Raw genomic sequence first — 24,354 nt, forward strand, 5'->3', positions numbered from 1 at the left:
CCAGACGTTGGTCAAACTCAAGCGTTGAGGCAATGAGTGTATGCAAAGTTGAGTTCCATCATATTCATTACGCTTTTGGTTACATTTGTTACGGTGACGGAACAAAAACAAACACAAAAACACAAACAATATAAATGCTGATGCGAGCAAATAAGGTTGTGTCAGACGGTAAAATCGAATGTTGGTAAAAGCTAGCAATGTCGATCTCGGGTGTTAAGGCGGGTGAGTCTATGCGAATTTGTTTGATTACCATGATGTTCGTTATGGAACCATAACTGTAACAAAAAATTATATATATATATATATATATATATATATATATAAAAATTGAGGTGGCTCAATGGAGTGACATTGGTCAAGCTCAAGCGTTGAGGCGGTGAGTCTACGCAAATACGGTCGATTCTGTCACATTCATTACGCCATCGAAACTAAAACAAAAGAGTTCGGTCGGTTAGCGTAATGTTTCGGTCGGTTCTGTCAAAAATATTCGTTTGGTTACGTTCGTTACGGTACAAGAAGTAAAACAAAGAGTATATATAAATTGAGTTGGGCCAATGGGGTGACGTTGGTCAAACTCAGGCGTTGAGGCGGCATGTCTACGCAAATTCGGTCGGTTCCGTCACATTCATTACGGTACCGAAACTAAAACAAAAGAGTTCGGTCAGTTCCTTCACACTCATTACTGTACCGAAACTAAAACAAAAGAGTTTAGTCGGTCAGCGTTACGTTTGTTATGATACCAAAACTAATAAAAAAAACCGCCAGTTGACTCTACGGTACCGAAACTAAAACAAAAGAGTTTATTCGGTTAGCGTTACGTTTGTTATGATACCAAAACTAAAACAAACAAAAAAAAACAAAAAAAAGGTCGCCTGTGGTGCCAACATTCGATGTTACTTATATTAGATAATGCATGTGATATATATATATCGGATTTTCTATGGACACCGCCACAATTGCTAAAAAACCGACCTATACGCCGCGCATAGACCTATACGCGGCATATGACTCGGTGATTCTAGAAAACACCACCAATTTTGTCTTATTATGATTTTTTAATTTTATTTTTTTCTTTGTTATTTTGTTATTATTATTACATATTAATTATTTATTTAATATTTAATATTATTTCGATGAAAAACAGTTAACACATATATATACCAAAAATCATTGTTATATTAATAATCTGTACAAATGAAAGAAAATACGACAACAAAACATAAAAATCTACAGGAAGTCCTCCATGTTCATGCCCATGCCGTCGTCATGGCCCCCGAGTGTAACATCCGTATTTTGAGAATTAATAAACAACGGAAAGTTTTATTATTATCGGTGTGTCGTTAGTTTGGTAGTGTGCGTGTTTGTATTTGGATAAGATTGGAATGGAGGTGGATGGTGGGGCCCATGGCTCCTTATATAAGGCCATTCCCCATCCTTACACCATTTCTTTACACAACACACACACTAGAAAACACACACTTTCTCTCTAGCAATTTTGATTCGGATCCAAGCAAAAGGAAGGAAGAATCTTGGATGTAAACACCATAAAACAACAAGAAACACCACCAAGCTCCACGGATCTGTCCAGATCCGAACCCGAGACCAACAAAAGGTGAGTTTTGGTTTTAAAGGTTAAGTTTTAGGTCGGATTCGACATGCAAAGCGATAGAAGGATAGATCGGGGTATATGATGGAAGATAAATATGAACTTGATAAGTTATAACCCTACGAGAATGTTATATGGTAAAAATGTGGTGTTTGGGCCTTATAAAACGCAAGTATACAAAGTTGATACAACCCAAAACTCTTAAAAAGGGTAAAAATCAAGTCCTAAGGAAGAGTCACGAAGTAAAATGGACAATAAATGGTAAAAACGAAGAAGAAGAATTCCGCATTGCATAAGCCATGCGAAGCGAAAAAGGCAATTTTGCATCGCACAGTCATGCGAAGCGAAACAGTTTCATGCAAAGTGAAACAGTTCCATGCGAAGCGAAACAGTTTCGCTTCGAGTTTCATGCGAAGCGAAACAGTTCCATGCGAAGCGAAATTCCATGCATGCGAAGCGAAATTCTTCCATGCGAAATTTTATAAAATTCATTTTCTGATCCAGGGGCGCTGCCCCTTGGACCCTGCTAGGGGCTGCCACCCCTAGACCGCGTTACCAGGGGCGCTGCCCCCGGACCCCCGTTAGTTGAGGGTTTCATAAATTTAGATGTGGGAAGTAGTAGTAATAGATAATTGACACGCGTAATGTATTGTACAGTTATCTGTGCACAACTAAAGAAGGGAATTACCATTAACGGCGAGAGAAACCGAATCCAGGTGAGTTCTAGCCCCATTTCTCTTTGAAATGTTTTCGGGCTGTGTGTATACTCCTATGTGATAGTTAATACATTTAGTTAATTGATAAGTGTATGATACGTGTATGACTATGTATTGGATGTTATTACTATATAATGATAGTATGAATGAGCATGTATATATATATATATTATTATATACATGAGGCAGGTAAAATACGCTCGTATGATAAATGTATGATTATTCGAGACAGTAGGGACCAGACCCTTATAATATCTGTGATGTTAGGGACCAGACCCTTATAATATCTGTGATGTTAGGGACCAGACCCTTATAATATCTGTGATGATAGGACCAGACCCTTACAATATCTGTGATGTTTAATGTAGAATAGCTTATGGTATACCATAGGGTTTTATGAAAGAAAGTATGTAAGTACGTATGCATGTATATAAGATATATATGAAATGAGTAATAGAAAAAAAACTAAGGTATGAATACATATCTTCGGACGCGTATGAGTAAGGGTATGAATGTATTGTATGTTAATTGAATAACTAGAACTCACTCAGCGTAGCTGACTTTTAGTATGCACGCAGGCAAATAGGTTGAGGCAGCTGGCTTAAGGAGGGACACAGGGCATGGACTGAAGAAACTGGCATCCATGATGAAGTGTTTTGACTGTTTTTAATTAATTACTTATGAAAAGAAAATTTGTATGTTACAACAAGAAAGAATGTTTTGTAATGCGATGTTTGAAGTTTTCGATTATTCCGCGAAGTTTTTAATTTACTCTGATTTTAGAACTGTGTTTATGAGTAAATCCAACACCAAAGTAGGGTTACCGGGAACGGGGCCTTACAAGTTGGTATCAGAGCATAAGTTCGAGAAAATAAGCGTCCTTCATGCTTAAACTCGGACGGAGAATGGGACCTAACGAAGAAAAGAAAGAAGATGCCAGTCCAAGAATGCCATGTGTCTCCCAAGCAAGCTTAGAAAAGCGATCACCTTGTGTAAGTTGATCCTGTGAATAGTAAAGAATGAGCAAGAAAGCTAACATAATAACTAGATATAGAAATGTTTGTTATATGTGGCGATGTGAAATGTAAGATTGTCTAATTGTTATAAGTAGAACCTAGCATAAGTGGACTCACAAAGGGAAGTGTAAAGGACATGGAGAGTAACGTGATCAGCTAATCACAACTGGCCACTGTTATTACCTGTTAACCTTACTATCCTCGTACTAAAAATTTCCTGTAGTGATGACATTTGTGTTTTCCTATAGAATACGAATGGCTGGTACTAAGAAGACTGTTGGACAAGGGAGTCGCACGAGTCGACGTGGTAGACCACGTGTTACCCAAGTAGCTCCGGAGCAACCGATTATCGAGTCTGATGAAGACAGAAGCGTGACTGTGCGAGATGAAGGGAATCGGCTTGACCCGGCAATTCAAGCTGCTATTACTCAAGCAGTAGCTACTGCACTACAGCATCTCCAACAGGAAAAGCCAACTAGGAGTCGTGCGGGAACTGTTGAGGAGATTGGAGAGGGTAGTAAAAAGGACGAAGAGGCTGAGAAAGAGGGATCAATTGAAGGTGGGTCTGTGAAGGCCAATGATGGTAGGAAAGGCCGAGGTGGGTGCAGCTACACGTTGTTTAAGGGTTGTGACCCGCCAAAGATTACTGGTACAGGGGATAGGAGTACTGAGGTGTGTAACAAGTGTGGTAAGGCCCATGGTGGGGAATGCAGGAAAGGGTCGAATGCCTGTTATAAATGTGGAAAGGTTGGGCATTACGCTAATGAATGCAACGCGAAACCCGCCTGTTACAAGTGTGGAAAGACGGGTCATATGGCAAGGGAGTGCACGGAGGGTGAAGCTGGGGGAAGCGGGAGGAAGGATGCTGAGCAGTTTAAGCCAAGGACCGGAGCCTACATGTTGACGCAAGAGCAAGCCAAACAGAACCCAGACGTCGTGACAGGTACATTTCTAGTAAACGGTATTCCCGCTTCCGTATTGTTTGACTTAGGTGCGACCAGGAGTTTCGTAGCTACCCAGTTCTGTAAGACAACTAACATGAAATGTTTTCGTGTGCCCGAAACTTTTATGGTAGAAACCGCTAATGAGACCTCAGCTAAAATTTTGAGATTGGTTAAGAATTGTAAGATAGAATTGGAAGGACACGAATTCCCTGCTACCCTGTATGTTTTAACCTTAGGAGGATTCAATGTAGTATTGGGGATGGATTGGCTGTCTGAATTTGAAGCTCAGATAGTGTGGAGGAGTAGATTGGTAAGACTGAAGTCTTCGAATGGTGGTTCGGTAACGGTTTATGGTGATAGAGAAAGTACAAGGCTTAACGTCATTTCGATGATAAAAGCCGAGGGTTTGTTACAGCGAGGGTGCAGTGCCTACCTGGCGTATGTTATCAAAGCTACGGCCGAGACGAAGGAATTGAAAGACGTTCCTGTAGTGTGTGACTACCCAGAAGTATTCCCTGAAGACCTTCCGGGGTTACCACCGGAGCGAGAAGTAGAATTCCAGATAGAATTGATACCAGGAGCACAGCCCGTCGCAAAAGCACCCTACCGTTTGGCGCCGTCTGAGATGAAGGAATTGATGTCCCAACTGCAAGAACTCCTCGACAAGGGTTTCATAAGGCCGAGTGTTTCCCCGTGGGGCGCGCCGGTGTTATTCGTTAAGAAGAAGGATGGGAGTATGAGAATGTGCATCGACTACAAGGAGTTGAATAAGCTTACCGTGAAGAATAGATATCCGTTGCCCCGGATTGATGATTTGTTTGATCAATTGCAAGGTGCTAGTTGGTTCTCGCGAATAGACCTCAGATCGGGTTACCATCAACTGAAGGTGAAAGAGGCGGACATCCCTAAGACAGCATTTCGGACGCGGTACGGACACTACGAGTTCCTTGTGATGTCGTTTGGTCTAACCAACGCTCCCGCGGCATTTATGGACATGATGAACAGGGTATATCGGCCGATGTTAGACAAGACGCTTATCGTTTTCATTGACGATATATTAATTTATTCAAAGACCGAGTCTGACCATGCTAAGCACCGGAGGGAACAACTGGAAGTTTTGAAGAAGGAGAAATTGTATGCAGAGTTCTCAAAGTGCGCATTTGGGTTGCGAGAGGTGTAGTTTCTAGGTCATATAAACAATTCAGAGGGGATTACTGTGGACCCAGCCAAGATCAAAGCGATAAAGAATTGAAAAACTCCACGAAACCCGACCGAGATACGCAGTTTCCTAGGGTTAGCTGGCTATTATAGGAGATTCATTCCGGGCTTCTCTAAGATAGCCGCACCGTTGACATGTATGACCCGAAGGACTGTGATGTTCGACTGGGGTAGGTGGCAAAAAGAGGCGTTTGAAGAACTAAAGAAGAGGCTCACGCAAGCTCCAATCCTTGTTCTACCTGATGGTGAAGAAGATTTGGTAGTTTTCACTAATGCTTCATATCAGGGGTTAGGTTGCGTATTGATGCAACGAGGGAAGGTCATAGCTTACGCGTCTAGGCAATTGAAAGTTAACGAATGTACGTACCCGACGCATGACCTAGAGCTAGCCGCTGTAGTACATGCTCTTAAGATCTGGAGACACTACTTGTATGTTACCAAGTGTACTATATACACAGACCACAAGAGTTTGAAATACTTCTTTGAGCAGATTGAGCTGAACATGAGGCAGAGAAGGTGGTTAGAACTGATAAAGGATTATGATTGTGATATCAAGTATTACCCGGGAAAGGCTAATGTGGTTGCTGACGCCTTGAGCCGGAAGAACGCATAAGTTATCGCGATAGTAAAGTCTTATAAGCTGATAATCAACTCAGATTTCTTTGAAGAGATCAGCAAGGTTCAGTCGGAAGTGTTGGTAAATGAAGGGTTAATGAAGAGAGAAAGGATTTTTGGGCAGCAGAACGAGTTGATAGATAACACTCATGGCATAAAGACCAGGTTTGACCGGATGTGGATTCTACGACATGGGAAACTTAGAGGTTGAATCCTAGATGAGGCCCATAAGTCCCGTTACTCGATTCATCCAGGATCCACCAAGATGTATCAAGACTTGAAGAAAGACTACTGGTGGCCCATGTATGAAGAATGAAGTAGTAGATTATGTCAGTAAGTGTTTAACTTGCCTACAGGTTAAGGCCGAACACCAGAAACCGTATGGAAAGATGCAGCTGTTAGATATACGAGAATGGAAGTGGGAACACATCACCATGGATTTCATAACTAAGCTACCGCGTACAGCTAGAAGTCATGATACCATATGGGTAATTGTGGATCGTTTGACTAAGAGTGCTCACTTTTTGCCTATACGAGAGGCTATCTCGTCAGAAACGTTGGCAAACTTGTTCGTCAAAGAAGTGGTTACAAAGCATGGGGTGCCGTTATCGATTGTGTCAGACAGGGATACCCGCTTTACTTCAAGATTCTGGAAGAAGTTCCACGAAGCCATGGGAACAAGACTAAACATCAGCACGGCGTATCACCCTCAAACAGATGGGCAGTCTGAAAGAACTATCCAAACCCTTGAGGATATGCTACGTGCTTGTGTGTTAGACTTTGGAGGAAGTTGGGATGATCATCTGTACTTGGCAGAATTCTCTTACAACAACAGTTATCATTCAAGTATCAGCATGCCTCCTTTTGAAATGTTGTATGGAAGACGTTGTAGAACTCCTGTATGTTGGGGAGAGATTGGTCAAAAGGAGATTGGAAGTTTGAAGTGGTGCAAGAAACCTCTTCGAAGTTTGATCAGATTAAGGCCAGGATGAAAGCTGCTCAAGATCGCCAGAAGTCATATGCGGATAAGCGGAGGCGGCCCATTGAGTTTGATGTTGGAGACCACGTGATGCTTAAGGTCTCGCCCTGGAAAGGGATCATTCGTTTCAGAAAGAGAGGAAAGTTGAGTCCGAGATACATTGGACCGTTCAAGATCGTGGCCCGCCTGGGTGAAGTGGCTTACAAGCTTGATCTACCTGACGAGCTAGAAGGAATTGACTCTACCTTTCATGTTTCTCACTTGAGAAAATGTCTAGATGACGACACATCCCATGTGCCACTGCTGGACATCGAGGTAGACGAACAGTTGAACTATGTCAAGCAACCCATTGGGATAGTTGACCGCAAGGAAAAGCAGCTTCATCGTAAGGTTATTCCCTTGGTAAAAGTAATATGGAAGCATCGTAAGGGATCGGATGCTACATGGGAAGTTGAAGAAGAGATGCGCAAGTTCTACCCGCAATTGTTTAGTGATAACAGTTAGGTTTCGGGGACGAAACCTCTTTTAAGGAGGGTAGACTTGTAACATCCGTATTTTGAGAATTAATAAATAATGGAAAGTTTTATTATTATCGGTGTGTCGTTAGTTCGGTTGTGTGCGTGTTTGTATTTGGATAAGATTGGAATGGAGGTGGATGGTGGGGCCCATGGCTCCCTATATAAGGCCATTCCCCATCCTTACACTATTTCTTTACACAACACACACACTAGAAAACACACACTTTCTCTCTAGCAATTTGGATTCGGATCCAAGCAAAAGGAAGGAAGAATCTTGGGTGTAAACACCGTAAAACAACAAGAAACACCACCAAGCTCCACGGATCTGTCCAGATCCGAACCCAAGACCAACAAAAGGTGAGTTTTGGTTTTAAAGGTTAAGTTTTAGGTCGGATTCGACATGCAAACCGATAGAAGGATAGATCAGGGTATATGATGGAAGAAAAACATGAACTTGATAAGTTATAATCCTACGAGAATGTTATATGGTAAAAATATGATGTTCGGAGCCTTATAAAACGCAAGTATACAAAGTTGGTACAACCAAAAACCCTTAAAAAGGGTAAAAATCGGTTCCTAAGGAAGAGTTACGAAGTAAAATGGCCATTAAATGGTAAAAACGAATAAGAAGAAGAAGAATTTCGCATTGCATAAGCCATGCGAAGCGAAAAAGGCAATTTCGCATCGCACAGTCATGCGAAGCAAAACAATTTCATAAGAAGCGAATCAGTTTCATGCGAAGCGAGACACTTTCATGAGTTCCATGCGAAGCGAAACAGTTCCATGCGAAGCGAAATTCTTCCATGCGAAATTTTATAAAATTCATTTTCTGATCCAGGGGCGCTGCCCCTTAGACCCTGCTAGGGGCTGCCGCCCCGAGACCCCACTACCAGGGGCGCTGCCCCCTGACCCCCTTTAGTTGAGGGTTTCATAAATTTAGATGAAGGAAGTGGTAGTAATAGATAATCGACACGCATAATGTATTGTATAGTTAGTCGTGCACAACTAAAGAAGGGAATTACCATTAACGGCGAGAAAAACTGACTCCAGGTGAGTTCTAGCCCCGTTTCTCTTTGAAATGTTTTCGGGGCTGTGTGTATACTCCTATGTGATAGTTAATACATTTACTTAATTGATAAGTGTATGATACGTGTATGACTATGTATTGGATGTTATTACTATATAATGATAGTATGAATGAGCATGTATATATATAAATTATTATATACATGAGACAGGTAAAATACACACGTATGATAAATGTTTGGTTATTCGAGGCAGTAGGGACCAGACCCTTATAATATCTGTGATGTTAGGGACCAGACCCTTATAATATCTGTGATGTTAGAGACCAAACCCTTAGAATATCTGTGATGTTATGGACCAGACCCTTATAATATCTGTGATGATAGGGACCAGACCCTTACAATATCTGTGATGTTTAATGTAGAATAGCTTATGGTATACCAGGGTTTTATGAAAGAAAGTATGTAAGTACGTATGCATGTATATAAGATATATATGAAAGGAGTAATAGAAAAAAAACTAAGGTATGAATACGTATCTTCGGACGCGTATGAGTAAGGGTATGAATGTATTGTATGTTAATTGATTAACTAGAACTCACTCAGCGTAGCTGACTTTTAGTATGCACGCAGGCAAATAGGTTGAGGAAGCTGGCTTAAGGAGGGACACACGGCATGGACTGAAGAGACTGGCATCCATGATGAAGTGTTATGACTGTTTTAATTAATTATTTATGAAAAGACAATTTGTATGTTAAGACAAGAATGAATGTTTTGTAACTTGATGTTTGAAGTTTTTGATTATTCCGCGAAGTTTTTAATTTACTCTGATTTTAGAACTGTGTTTATGAGTAAATCCAACACCAAAGTAGGGTTACCGGGAACGGGGCCTTACACCGAGGCCCTGGAACGCATCGCCGACGTCGGCGTCGTCCTCTCTCTTACGCCTCACCCCAAACCGTCCGCAACATCCACTTCGTCGCCCCGTCCGCGTCACACGCCAGACGTGCTCGCCTTGTGGTCAAAACTAGGAGGGGGTGGTGGTGGCACGGTGTACCGCTGTCCAGACAACTCCGCTACCCGACTGCCAACAAGCCAGTCGATCTGGCGCGACATCTGCCTCATCGCCAACTCAAGGGCCTGCAACCTAGCGTTGGTGGCGGGACCCAGACGCACTGCGCGATATATGCGTGGAACGTGCTGCGTCGGCCCCTAACAACAAAACAACATAAATACGTTTAATACGAAGACGAATTAAAAGAAACGATAATATATTAAAACGTACCTGAGATGCGCCCGGATCCTCACGTCCGTCACCAACATCGTCGAAATCCCCGTCGGCCCCCTCCCCCGCGTCGACAGGCTCATGGACAAGCTCCACCTCCGGTGCCGCGACCGGGGGAGGCTCGACTAAAGGCACCGGGACGTAAGGCACACGTGCCCCCGCCCCGGATACCAATCGGTCGTACGGGCCGTTGGGCCCGGGGAACAAACGCACAATGTGCATGACTCCGCAACGGATACGATCCAACTCGCTTGGAGGGGTCGGAGCGATACGCAGGCCGTCCACCAGGTCTCCATGGCCCAGGGATATCGCAAGCTGGGTGACGTACCCGCCACCCATCAAGGATCCTCGTCCCTGCCTGAACTGGTAGCCGACAAAATAGTCTACAAACCCCCTAGCGAGGTTGCAGTGTGTCTGAGTCAGCAGACACCTCAAAAAAAACAGGTCGCGCAGGCTGCAATGCTTCGCGCTGTGGTTGCGACTCGCGATGGACATCGCAATCACCCTGTGTAGGTACCTATGTAATATAAAATAATATAATTTATTAACAATAATAATATAATTTAATATAATATAATATAATATAATATAATATAATATAATATAATATAATATAATATAATATAATATAATATAATATAATATAATATAACGTACCTGTGCAGCGGGTCCCTATTAGCCGAGACCTTGGACTTGGTGTCCAAGGGCCTATCCCCGAAGTCGTGATCGCTGATGGCCCTCCACCATACCCGCAGGTCGTCCTCTGGCATCTGGTGGATACTCTCCGTGTATATCAGGCTGCATACCTCCTGCGCGGTGTATAAGCCCAGAGCAACCACGAACTCCTCCATGGATAGATGGACGTCCTGCCCAAACATGCGGAAGTAAACCTCCGACTATCTCGTATCAGCACCTGGCACCCTCATCTGAATCTCTGGCGTACCAGACGCGCGGGGCCTGCAATAATATAATATAATATAATATAATATAATATAATATAATATAATATAATATAATATAATATAATATAATATAATATAATATAATATAATATAATATAACAGCATCATCATCATCACATCATCATCATCATTATTAACATAATAACAAAATATTACCTCCATGTCTTGTCGGTGTCGGGTCAAATCTCCTCGGCTCGTATCGTATTCCGGTCGGTGTCGGTCCAATATAGACTCGTGTGTGGATGCTCGGATGCTCGGTTGCTCGGGCGGGAGTTTTGAAATTTGAAATGAAGTGGCAGTTGAGCAGCCGGCCAGCAATATAAGAGGCACAAATACGTCGCGTATAGGTCTATACGCGGCGTATTCTGCCTTATTTTTTATTTATTATTATTAATTATTAGTATTTATTATTTATTAGTTATTAATATTAATATTAATTTGTTACTTAATTATTAATATTTAGTTATTAATATTAAAATTAATATTAATTTGTTATTTTTATTATTTTTATTTTATATTATTTAGTTATTATTCGTATTTTAATTATTTACTATTATTATTAGTTATTAGTAATTAATATTAATATTAAATTGTTATTTAATTATTATTTATTATTAATATTATTATTATTATTATTATTATTATTTACTATTTATTATTTATTTATTTATTTAATATTATTATTATTATTATTATTATAGACTTTTCATCCATTGATACATTGTCTTCTATAAGCTGTTTAGATCTACGTTAGAGGATTCCCTTCGCCAACCCTTGCGTATTTGTTCGGACTCCTTTATACGTTGTTCGTACAGTGTTTTCCATTCGAGGGCCGCTGGTACGGCTCTTCTTTCCCAATTAAGGTTCGGCGTAGGCATTGGGAAATCTCCTACAGTTTGATATATATTCGGTGATCACCTCCCCAGTTAGCGATGCCTATAACCACTGGATCTGGAATCAAGTCAGGACCGATTCTCAATGAGAAGTAAGAATCCGTCTGATTGCCAGCTAGGTTGACTAACACACACGCGTATGTCTGAGCAGCCACGTGCCCGTGACCGGGTACGCTGAATCAACGACTCGGCTGTGCCGGTTTAACCGTGTTGGAGTACGAAATGCTGGAATGAACGCAGCCGTACAATCTGTCATCCTCTTTGTTGAACATCGCCCTCCACCACCCTTCGTTCTTTTCCAGCTCGTTCTGCATTGCCCGCCTAATATCCAGCCAGAGTTTCTCATGTATCCCCAAACCCACGGCGATTGATCGAAAACCTGAGTTACCGTCTGGGAGTACGTTTTTGATGTCTGCGATGAATGGCTGGGCCTAGCTAGGAATGACGCTCCTAAACATTTATATCACCGGTACTTGCGCTGGCGAAACCATCAAAGGAAACCCGAGGTATTGGTTTGATGAGTTTGAATCTCTCGGATCCGCGGTATCCGCTAACGGCAGTGATAACCCGGAGCCCATACTTTGGACAGAGAAGTGAAAATTCGGTCATTGCTCCAACATAACGAACAACGGATTGAGAGTTTGTCAATTTTCCCAAATAAGCCATGCAACAGAACAACCGTTGTCGAATTTCGAATAATAATATATTATTGATAAGTAAATAATATTAATAATAATAATAAACATAAATAACATTAATAATAACAATAGAAAAGAAAAGAAAGAAAAAAAAAATCATAACAAGACAAAACTGGTGGACTTTTCTAGAAAACCCAACACCCATCCAACATAACCCGCACCCGTTTGATATAATATAATATAACCTAAATAATATAATATGACATAATATAATATGATATAATATAACATAATAAAATATAATATAATATAATAATAAGATATTATATTATATTATATTATATTATATTATGTACCTCCGAACGTCTTGCGCCGGCGCCTGACACCCGCATCTAAATCTCTGACGTACATTAGGTGCCTAATAATAAAAATATTTTAATACTAATAATAATATAAAAATTATTATTTTAATAATAATTATTATATGTCTAGAATAATACTATTTTAATAATCATAATAATAATATTTTAATAAATACAATAATAATATTTTATTTTATTAACAATAAAATTTTAATACCAATAACATTTTAATAATAATATTAATATTTTAATAGAAATAATATAATAAAAATTTAAACAATAACTGTAGCAGTACGAGAAACCTAGTTTAAGCGGCCCGACGAACTAGTGTTACCGTAAAACATATACGTGGTGTCTATATAGTAAGTAGGCATTGTGTAATATAACAGTCGGTGGCTAAAAATATAGTTTACTTTTTCAAAAATCATATAACAAAACTAAACCAGTCACCAAATATCTGTCCTAAATGTACAACTACGTCCTAACATGTACTAAATAAAGATAAAACGAAACCTGGTTTAAGTCCGAATGACCGTTAGCGGCGTACCCCGACTCCTCCTCGTCCGACTCCGGAAATAAATGGTTGTTGTTGTTGGTTGAATGGAGAGGGTGAGGGTGAGGGTCAGGTAGAAAAAAAAAAGAAAAAAAAGGATGGACAGGGAGGGGAGGGAGCCGGGCTCCAATAATATACAAACCCAATACGTCGTGTATAGACCTATACGCGGAATATAGGGTACGATACGACAAGCCTATGACTATCGTTCAGGCTAGATGTCATATCGTACACTATACGCCGCGTATAGACCTATACGCGGCGTATTAAGGGGTGTGAAGGTGTCCCTAACAAGACCCATATGTATATATATATATATATAGGGTTAGGTTAAAATAAAAACTCACTTGAGTTGTAAAAACTCTAGAAACTCATTCTCAACCACATGTTCTTAATTAAAGATTAAATCTTGTGGTCCACAATTAAAGTTAATAAAAAATGTTTACATAAATATAACTTTTTCTCTCTCATAAAAACATATAAAAAAATTAGTAAAAAAATGTTAAAAAATAGCAAAACAATTTTGTTAATGTTTCGATGTTTTGTATTGAATGTTACAACATATATTACATGTAAAAAAAACGATGTTACATAGGGTTTTCGCGGATTTTCACAACTCAAGTGAGTTTTCATTCTGTATTTTGCCTATATATATATATATTATACATAAATATTTTCCTTTCTTTATTCCATATAAAACATATAAGTCTTATAAATTATGACATTTCATTTTTATCTTATATGAAATTTACATCATAAAGGATCATGTTTTGAATTTATCCAACATCACGTTTATCATTCATCTAGATCAATTTCACAATGAGAATCAATCATCAAATATTTCAGAAATCTTTCCCTTTATCCTAAGACACAAAAAAATAGTTTTTACTCTAATTTTAAAATCAAATTTCCAACAAACACCCACAATTCCTCCGATTGAGAGACTAAGGGGCGCTTGGTTTATTATATTTTTTTAAAGAAATTTGAATTGAAACTCAAATTGGATTTGCAATTTAAAATGAAATAGAATGTTTTGAAAATTTCCTCTCAGTCTCAACCCACCTCTATCCCCCACCACCAAATAATGGCTAAACCTAGTATAAGTAGTCTAGCCAATTGAACGAACAAGCCAGTATAATTTATCATTTTCTGAAATCAACTTTCGAATATCAACCAAACTGGTTGATTCAGAGTATAAAGATCCTCTACCCCTGTTACCAAATATCCAATATTGTATTATCAATCGATGCTTATATATGATCCATATAAAGTAGATTAGATAGAAAATAGATTCTAAAAGGAGGGTTGTATATACATCATCAGTTAAATAGGTAGATTAGATGCATAAATATGAGAATAGCAAAATTTGGAACATCTCCCTATATAATAAAAGAGTGGATTCTTCATCAAAACTCTTCCTTTGTCCACATGGAATTCTCAATATTTTCCTTTATTTTTATTTATTTTGATTAGTATCACAAAACTCGGGATCCGGTTTTGACCAGATCTGGAGCATATAACCCAACTACTCAAATTCGGGTCCTTTATATATCATATATTTAGGCACAATAATCAATTTATGAACCCTAGCACTCCTATTCAACGCTCTCCAATTTATGCTATCATCCATTGTGCATCTACTTCAATATCACAGGTATGAATGGTCTTCAATTGTTAAAAGTTGTAACACAATAATTATTTTGGTTTAGAGCTTTGTCGTCTTCAATTTCAAAATCAACCCTAATTTTGATATATCAACATAAATCAATTATTGGATTCGTTCGATTTTATTATCAATAGTCGGAAACTATTAGGAACCAGCGATCTACGAATAAGCAATTTTATTTCAAGTTTATGATTGGATCACGCCTTATTCTTCCTTAGGGCTTATGATCAGGTTTTGAGTTCTTCGATGTTGTTATGATTGGTAAGTGATTTCGTTTTGTGAAATTGAATGCTCATATAGACATATACTTGATTTGCAATAGGTTATCATAGAGAAAACGAAGGATTATGGTTTATGTGAAAACTTGAAATATGATAATTTGTGGTCATGTTTATTTTTGGATATTGTCTTATTACCTTGCAGAATGAAACAACAAGTTTTTGATTAATTTGAGGGTTTTTTTCATTATATTTAAGGTTCGTTCTCATACATTCATTCAATAGTTTTTCAAAAATTATAAACCCTAACCCATAACTTTTTTATAACCATTTCTTAATTTTATTTACAGTTGTAGTCGAAAAGCTTGAAATTGATTTGATGGCGAATAGATAGAAGAAGTTGGATTCTTTAATTTCTAATTTATCTCCCTTCCATCAAATCTATTCGATGACGCCGCATTGAGCCAATTTCGCGGCGATATCTGGTCTCGACACGGGTGGGCTTATCGATCACATCTCCCTATATAATAAAAAAGTGGATTCTTCATCAAAACTCTTCCTTTGTCCACGTGGAATTTTCTCAATATTTTCCCTTATTTTTATTTATTTTGATTAGTATCACAAAACTCGGGATCCGGTTTTGACCAGATCTGGAGCATTTAACCCAACTACTCAAATTCGGGTCCTTTATATATCCTATATTTAGGCACAATAATCAATTTATGAACCCTAGCACTCCTATTCAACGCTCTCCAATTTATGCGATCATCCATTGTACATCTACTTCAACATCACAGGTATGAATGGTCTTCAATTGTTAAAAGTTGTAACACAATAATTATTTTGGTTTAGAGCTTTGTCGTCTTCAATTTCAAAATCAACCCTAATTTTGATATATCAACATAAATCTATTATTGGATTCGTTCGATTTTATTATCAATAGTCGGAAACTATTAGGAACCAGCGATCTACGAATCGATTAGCAATTTTATTTCAAGTTTATGATTGGATCACGCCTTATTCTTCCTTAGGGCTTATGATTAGGTTTTGAGTTTTTCGATGTTGTTATGATTGGTAAGTGATTTCGTTTTGTGAAATTGAATGCTCATATAGACATATACTTTATTTGCAACAGGTTATCATTGAGAAAACGAAGGATTATGGTTTATGTGCAAACTTGAAATATGATAATTTGTGATCATGTTTATTTTTGGATATTGTCTTATTACCTTGCAGAATGAAACAACAAGTTTTTGATTAATTTGAGGGTTTTTTCATTATATTTAAGGTTTGTTCTCATACATTCATTCATTAGTTTTTCAAAAATTATAAACCCTAACCCATAACTTTTTTATAACCATTTCTTAATTTTATTTACAGTTGTAGTCGAAAAGCTTGAAATTGATTTGATGGCTAATAGATAGAAGAAGTTGGATTCTTTAATTTCTAATTTATCTCCCGTCCATCAAATCTATTCGATGACTCCGCATTGAGCCGATTTCGCAGCCATATCTGGTCTCAACGCGGGTGGGCTTATCGATCACATAATATATATAAAATTATGTGAATATATGTGTCTGATTATCTTATATCATCTAAACTGCCAATCTTTACTTTGATTGTAACCTTGATTGAAACCCTAAATCTATATTTTCGTCGATTTATGTAACATAATCCATCCTTTAATCGATTTTATAATATGTTTTCTCTTATATTCGATAATAATCTATAGGTTTATGAGTTTGATTGATGAAAAATTAGTTCATTAAGATGTTTTGATTCATATTAGTTCCGCACTTTGATTTACTTTCTCTGCATGTTTGTTTGCTGATTAAGTGTTTCAAAAAAATGTTATGTTTTCTTACTAACAACTATTTCTTGGTATATTTCAGTATGCGTTCAATAGATGGTTTTGTTTAGAACATGTTTTTCGAAGCATGTCTTTTGCTGTTTCTTTTGACAGGCCAAAATGGTAAACTTATTTAATGTGCTAAAATTCCTTTTCTCACAAATCTGATGCTAATGTCCTGTGCACAGGGTTGTTCGTTTCAGTTTTGAGCCCCCGTCAAAACCAAAACCAAAATACAAATTTTCAGTTATGAGTTTGTATTAACATATCAGTACTTTCTGATAATTCGACTACCGGTTTTTTGTTAACAACACATGGGTCGGTTTTTGTGTTTGGTTACTTTGGTTTAACGAGAATAATTCATAAAAAAAAATAATACTAATATTATTTGACTTTAAACTTTTCCGATTTTAGCTAATGGGCTGAGAAATGAAGAGGGGTCTCTTCTTTTGTAAAGGTGCTCTCTGAACCGTTGGCTGCTATGTGGGACAAACATTTTATTTTATAAGAAAATAAGCACTTCAATTTATTAGTGAACACTGATGTTTGGTAAACTTGTGTCTAATCGTCTAAAGTCTCAAAACACAGACCAAAATTTCAACTCATCATTGGATTATATATTAATACTAAATAGTTGTAAATTTGTAATATTATATAGTTGTAGTGCTATAGGATTTATCAGATTAGCCGAAAAGCTGTTTCAGTTGACTATATAAAGCCGGATATGTTTTTTTTTTGTTTTTTAACTCGACAACATGGGGCAGGTAACCGGGTCTGCGAAGAAGAGAAAATGATAAGAAGCCAAGGGGCAAATTGGACAATTATTGTAGGGAAATCATAAGAGATGTTGGACGTGAGGACAAATAGCAACACTAGAAATTTGTGGTGCGGGTCAAATCTTTTGGTCAACGAGTTGCAATAAAAGCAGCAGATGGCAGCAGATTCTCGCAACAAATGGGTCAAATTATATTGTTGGTCAAGATAGATTTGTGTTGTTGGAAAAAGTGTGTAATTTTTTTGGTTGTATAATTGTTTATTTGTTTCTGTCTTATGATCCCCGTTATGTATCTTATTATCTAAGCTATAAAATTTATGAATTGAAATATTAGTTTAATTTTTGTTACTAATCCGTACCCGTGTATCACACGTGTTCTAACCTAGTAAAATAATAAAGTTATAGATAAGAATGGATGGGTTGATAGTTTATAGAATTAAAAATATCTTCGGTGATGCTACCTACGTGGCTGAAGCATTAAAAGATTCTCTTCTAGATTACATAAGACATGGTAGGGACAACTCAACGCGGTTGAAATACACTCATTTTTCACGTTATTCATTTGAATACTTGGGAAAATGAGTCATCAATCAAATCCATTCCGTTATAAATAATAGTGTCCATTTCTTCCCCTCCATTCCTCCTCTGCTATTGCTTACAAATTTCAATCAATTAATATCAAACACCCATGGATTCATACTCCCCTTTCGATTGCCTCATCTTCGGTACGTGTGCATTCTCTGCTATTATTTTACTTTAATCAGCAAATCTTCAAATGTGAATAGACATCGATGATCATGATCAATTGCAGATTTGGATGATACTTTGTACTCTTCAAGCATCGGATTCGGTGAAGCTACTAAACGTAACATAGACGGTACGATTTCACACCACAGAGAAGCCAAATCATTAAACTTAAAATAAACTTGAATTGTTTCTTGCAGATTTTCTCATTGAAAAATGTGGATTTGAACCGAGGAAAGCTTCTGCCCTTCGTGTTCAGCTGTTCAAGACTTACGGAAGCACTCTCGCTGGTTTAAGAGTAATTATATTTACAACTAGAATTGTTACATGTTTAATCGGATACATCATCAACACTTTGTGGCAATTATTAGGGAATATATATAACTTATAACTAGGAGATACTATTTGATCTTTTTTTTGGTTTCGTCATAGTTGATCAACAGTACATAATTGATAACAATTTGTGTGTTTAATTGCAGGCGTTAGGGTATGACGTTGACGCGGATGAATACCACAGCATCGTGCACGGAAGGTTGCCTTACCATCTAATCAAGCCTGATCCTGAATTACGAAGCCTTTTGCTCACCATCACTCAACGAAAAATCGTAAGCTAGCTATACTTCCAACCGTATTGTCTTGTTTTAACCCCAAAATCACAAGTGATTTAAAAAAAGTTGACAATTATTTTCAGATTTTTACAAACTCCGATCGAACTCATGCGATGAAGGCATTGAATCTTCTTGGAATAGCCGACTGCTTCGAACAAGTCATCTGTTTCGAGACCATGAATCCGAATTTATTCAATTCTAAGTCCTCTTCTCCAGAGGAGTTTCCTGTGATTTTGAAGCCTTCATTAGATGCCTTCAATGTTGCTGTTGACGTTGCTGAAGTTGACCCGAGCAGAACGGTACTAATTTATAAAGTTTGATGATTTGCCATAATAATTAGTTATTTTTAGTTAAACACGTGTACGTGTTTTCACAGCTCTTTTTTGACGACAATGCTGGAAATGTTGCAGCAGGCAAACTTGTTGGCCTTCATACAGTTGTGGTAATATGATTAACTAATTTATATTAATCTTTTATTTTTCTTAGTAGTGGTTTCTATTTAGTTCCTAGTTATTTGTTATTTCTGTATATGCATTATTGTTTTGTTTGTATAAATTATTGGACAGGTTGGAAAAACAATGAGGACAACTGGAGCAGATTATGCATTGGAGAAGATACATAACCTTGCCCATGTTATTTCCGAAATATGGTTAGCAAATTAAAGCCCTAACCGTGCTTGTCCCGACACATGTTGCTGCTTGACTCCTGTAAATGGATGTAAGACAACAATAATCCGGTCCCCTAGAACGTAGATATGAAACAAATTAATGCCAATGTCTGTAGATAAATGTAACTTGGTTATCAGATAAGACATCCTTAAATGAGTTTTCAAGACGATGATACCAACTTAACTTGTTTGGTTTGCATGTATTCAAAGGCAAACAAGTATAAATAAATGTTCAATTGTAACTAGTTAATCTTTTATAATAATAATAATAACGAGTGTGTGTGTGTGTGAACTGGCATGTGATGGAGGCATGGAGCCTGTAACGTCAACAAATTTAAGCTCTTGTTAACATATTAGAACACAGTGGTAAAATACTTTTGATACACTTGTAGATATGTTAGTTATATAATAGTAAGAAGTGGTATTCAACCTGCGCACTTCAGTGATATTTGGTCAGTATCGGTCCAGTTTGGTCGCGTGTTGCGTGTGATCACTGTGTGGGTCTAGTTTGGTCGCGTGTTGCATGTGATCATTGTGTGGGAATTTGGGAATTTGATGCGTGTGATCACTGTGGGAATTTGGGAATTTGATTGGTATTGGTTAGATTCACTTCGGTGACGATAACGGAACCTGCATATGCTATAGCAACAGAAAAGAAAAACCGTAAAATTAAAATCACAACACGGCAGGAAGGATATCTATGTGGTTAGTTGTAGCATTGGCAGGTCGATAATTTAATATACTAGTTATCACACCCGGCACGCCGGGCTAATAAAAAACCGTGTATTGCAGGGGCGCACCGACAAGAATTTTGCCGGTATTGATTTATAGCATCAAAACTAAACCAAAAAAATCAGCAGCAAAACTGACGACTAAAAAAATGGATATCGATTACGTTCATTTTGCTAATAGAATGAAACCAAAATTAATAAATTCATCAAATTAAGATATTAAATAATTTAAAATATTTATAAGAACATTTATTCAGTCGGTCAACTCAGGAATCGGTAAAACCTAAGCGTTATGGCAACGGATTGACGCGAAACTTTTTGTTAGGATGCTTATACACATCCTTGGAAACACAAATTTAGAAATGAGTGAGCTCATAGGTCCACCAATATATTTAAAGACATTAAAACAAATGGTTGGAACAATTAACACCAACAACATTATTCGAACCTAAGAAGAAAAGCATGCCAACGGTTTAATATCCTACAACTAACCACAGATCAGTGGATCAGCTTGCTAACTTTTGGCAATTTTTTCATTTAAATTCTTAGAGTACTATTCAAGAGAGATCCAATGTCATCGACATTATGCCTTTTATCTTATATATAATAGATATTATCTGTAATATATATAAACGAAAAACCTAAAATCCTACGTATCGCGATATGGTCGCTCCCCCCTTTTATGGAAGCCATCAGATTGCTTAATTTTTAAATGGAGGTCTCTAATTGATTTAACCCAAATTCATGTGTATGGGTTTTACCAAAACCAGATAGCTCTTAAACGGGTTATAACATCTCATTAAATTAAAAATTAATCTTACCAATTATTTGATATGAAAATCCTATAAAATAGGGATATACTAAAAATTAATATCCTATTTTATTTAAAAATATATATATTATTAATAATTAAGAAACAATTTTATAATAAAAAATATAAACGGGTAATGGGTATCACCAAACCCGGATATGTTTTAAACCGGATTATAACATATCATTTATTCGTGAAACCATTTCATCATCAAACCTCAAGTATATTAATTATTAACTTTATTATAATAAATAAAATTAAAATCCAAATATACATATATAAATATTAAAAACGAATAATGTAAAACAACCCTCGTAATACGGGAGATAAAATCTAGTATATCTATATACTTTTATATATTACTAGCAGCTGAGCATACGCTTCGTATCGGAAATGAGGGTTTTAAGATTTTAGGGAGGTTTATGGTGCTTATATACACCTAAGCCCATAAACTTTAAGGCTCATCATTATCTCTTAATCAATCTTTTTATTTTTCAAGCCCACATTCAACCTGTTATTAATAAACATAATTATTAATACACATAATTAGTTAAATAATATTTTATTATTATTTATTCATAAAAGTAGGATGCTCTTTTGTAAACGTTTAGTTATCTAACCGAGTGTTGGATAAGGTTTACTATATAATTGAAAGGCTATGACGCCTGTATGAGAAACTGATATTATGTAAAAGAATAATATTCTTTTCCTAGCACACTGGTCAGAAATGATTCTTTTATAAAGAGATTTTCGCAAACATTAATTTATCTAGCATGTGTTTTGCATATACTAAAGGTTTCAGAATGGTCTATTCAGAACCGTATAACTTCAAGCATTGTTGTTACAAATTATTGTTGTGTAAAATAATATGGCTAGAAGTTGTTTAATCTTCTAACAAACATAGTTGAATTATTATTTTGATAAATAATAAGCTTTAGACATTAAATTTATCTAATGAACGCATTAGAAAATGTGGGTATGTAAACACAAAGAGAAACCTTCATGAACGCTTAACATTGCTAGAAAATGGTTCTTTTTGCTACAAGCATTTCCTACATTTTTCTCATAATTCAAAATTTTCTATAGGTTTCCCACAAATTTTCAACAAAAAATAAAATTAAAAAAACCTTAAAATTTGATACACGTTATAGGGAACATGGTCACGTAAATATAATTTTCTAACGAGCATGTCAGAATTATTATTTTGATAAATAATAAGCTTAGACATTTAATATTTCTAATGAGCACATTAGAAGATATGGGTATGTAAACCCAAAGAGAAACCTTTGTGAATGCTTAATTAGTCTACTAACGAGCTTGTTAAAAATTATTGTAATGATGATAGATACGGTTTATATATAACCAAATGTTATAAACAATTATGTCTAAATGTGTAGACTTCTAACAAGCGTGCTAAAAACAAGTTATTTTATAAACCAAGTAACGTGAAGTCATTAATCTTCTACCAAGAAACTTAGACATCTTGGTGTCTTTAAACAATAAACCTTAAAACATTAAGTAAATGCTTATTTCTAGCCATCAAGTTAGAAACATGGTTTGTTACAAACCATAATCGCTAAAGCGTACCATAATTACCTTTAGTTTTTTAATATATGCGTTAGAAATAAAATAGTTTGTTGTGACACCATTTTATAAAGTTTTATAAACGAAAGAGATATTTTGAAAAGAATAAAATATGTTTTTGCAAATATGAAATGATTACTTACTTGTTCGAGAAGTCACATTTTTGCAAATATGAAATGATTCGTTACTTGTACGAGAGGTAACATGTTGTGAACCATAACAGTGGAATGCACTATTGATGGGAAAACAACTTGGTGTTATTATGTACAAATTTAGTTGTTAAAATATTACTACTTGTGTGTAGAATACTATTTAACGACGTGCTGTTGTGGGTGGACATATTTTGATTATTCAAGACTGAAGTCTCGGTATGAAATGTGGTAATGATGATATGACTTCATGTAGTTCTATTGACAGAGTACCTCAAGGTAAACTACAAGATAATATCATCGCGATGATCTTGGTCGAATGATGAAAGAGTTAATGATAATAACACTCTGAGAATTGATGTCTAGAAGTTGCCAATTTATCCATTTCCATTGTTGTACACATTATGTTGTAATTTCGGTTGTATTATTTTGTGCTCAATATCTTCGGATAACATGTGCAATTTTACAACAAAATAAATCAATATGTATTGTGACTTACAAAAGATTATACGGCTGTGATAAGACATCAAATATCTAATTACTCTAAGTGCAAATGTGGTGAGTGTATTAAGATGAAATACACAAGAAAGATATATGTTATCAAATGATAAGAATATTGACATGAAAAATGCACAAGTGCGTTTTGATGACTATACATGTAAAAGGAATATTTGTTATTATTGAAAGGTACTTTAATAAATTTTATGGTATTAATTATAAGAAACTTGCAATAATAATGAACTTGTAATTGTCATACTGTTGAATTTCAATCTAAGTGATTCCATTTCATCCATGATAGTGATTGTAGACAAGTACCATTGATCTTCTTATGATAAATGTGTTCATCAAAGTGACTTAAGTTATATACTTATGATTAAGTCTCTATGAGTCAATGGTTAAGGTCTTAGAAGTTAAAGGCAAACGAGTTGTAAACTTATCTAATGAGATTAACTATGGTTTTAAGATGTTCGAAAATTGAGATTTAGAAATGATAAAATGGAATTTGGTTATCTTATCTAAACTAAGAAATAAATGATGGGAAGAGATAATGTATTATCTCTTAAGGCTGTGTAGAACCAGAATGATGCATAACACGCCTATGTATTGTAGTCTAATGCATGCTAGGCTAGTACTTGTTAATTATGGTGCTTGACGAAGAATAATTAACGTAGAAAATTCAAAATATACACAGGAATGAATATGTTTATAGACAAGTTAAAGA

At 36.6% G+C, this 24,354-nt stretch overlaps 1 protein-coding gene across 1 annotated transcript; it reads left to right on the forward strand.

Moving 5' to 3' along the window:
• The first annotated feature begins 18,489 nt into the window (after positions 1-18,489).
• Positions 18,490-19,895, forward strand: LOC143601300 (uncharacterized protein C24B11.05-like). The gene is made up of 7 exons (XM_077078748.1): positions 18,490-18,563; positions 18,650-18,715; positions 18,783-18,880; positions 19,062-19,187; positions 19,274-19,489; positions 19,567-19,632; positions 19,757-19,895. Exons 1-7 carry the CDS (start codon positions 18,527-18,529, stop codon positions 19,850-19,852), a joined length of 705 nt encoding a protein of 234 aa, XP_076934863.1. The 5' UTR covers positions 18,490-18,526; the 3' UTR covers positions 19,853-19,895.
• Positions 19,896-24,354: the final 4,459 nt, after the last annotated feature.

Source organism: Bidens hawaiensis, unplaced genomic scaffold, assembly GCF_021521415.1.
Source record: "Bidens hawaiensis isolate Kalapana, Puna unplaced genomic scaffold, B.hawaiensis_p1.1 tig00056022_1, whole genome shotgun sequence".
In the NCBI taxonomy this organism is placed as follows: Eukaryota; Viridiplantae; Streptophyta; class Magnoliopsida; order Asterales; family Asteraceae; genus Bidens; species Bidens hawaiensis.

What these genes read in the sequence shown, in the direction of transcription:
- LOC143601300 (XM_077078748.1), top strand. Translation starts at nt 18,527, where the DNA reads ATGGATTCATACTCCCCTTTCGATTGCCTCATCTTCG. An exon ending in TACTAAACGTAACATAGACG is followed by an intron (nt 18,716 to 18,782) that starts GTACGATTTCAC and finishes TGTTTCTTGCAG; the next exon opens with ATTTTCTCATTGAAAAATGT. An exon ending in CCATCACTCAACGAAAAATC is followed by an intron (nt 19,188 to 19,273) that starts GTAAGCTAGCTA and finishes AATTATTTTCAG; the next exon opens with ATTTTTACAAACTCCGATCG.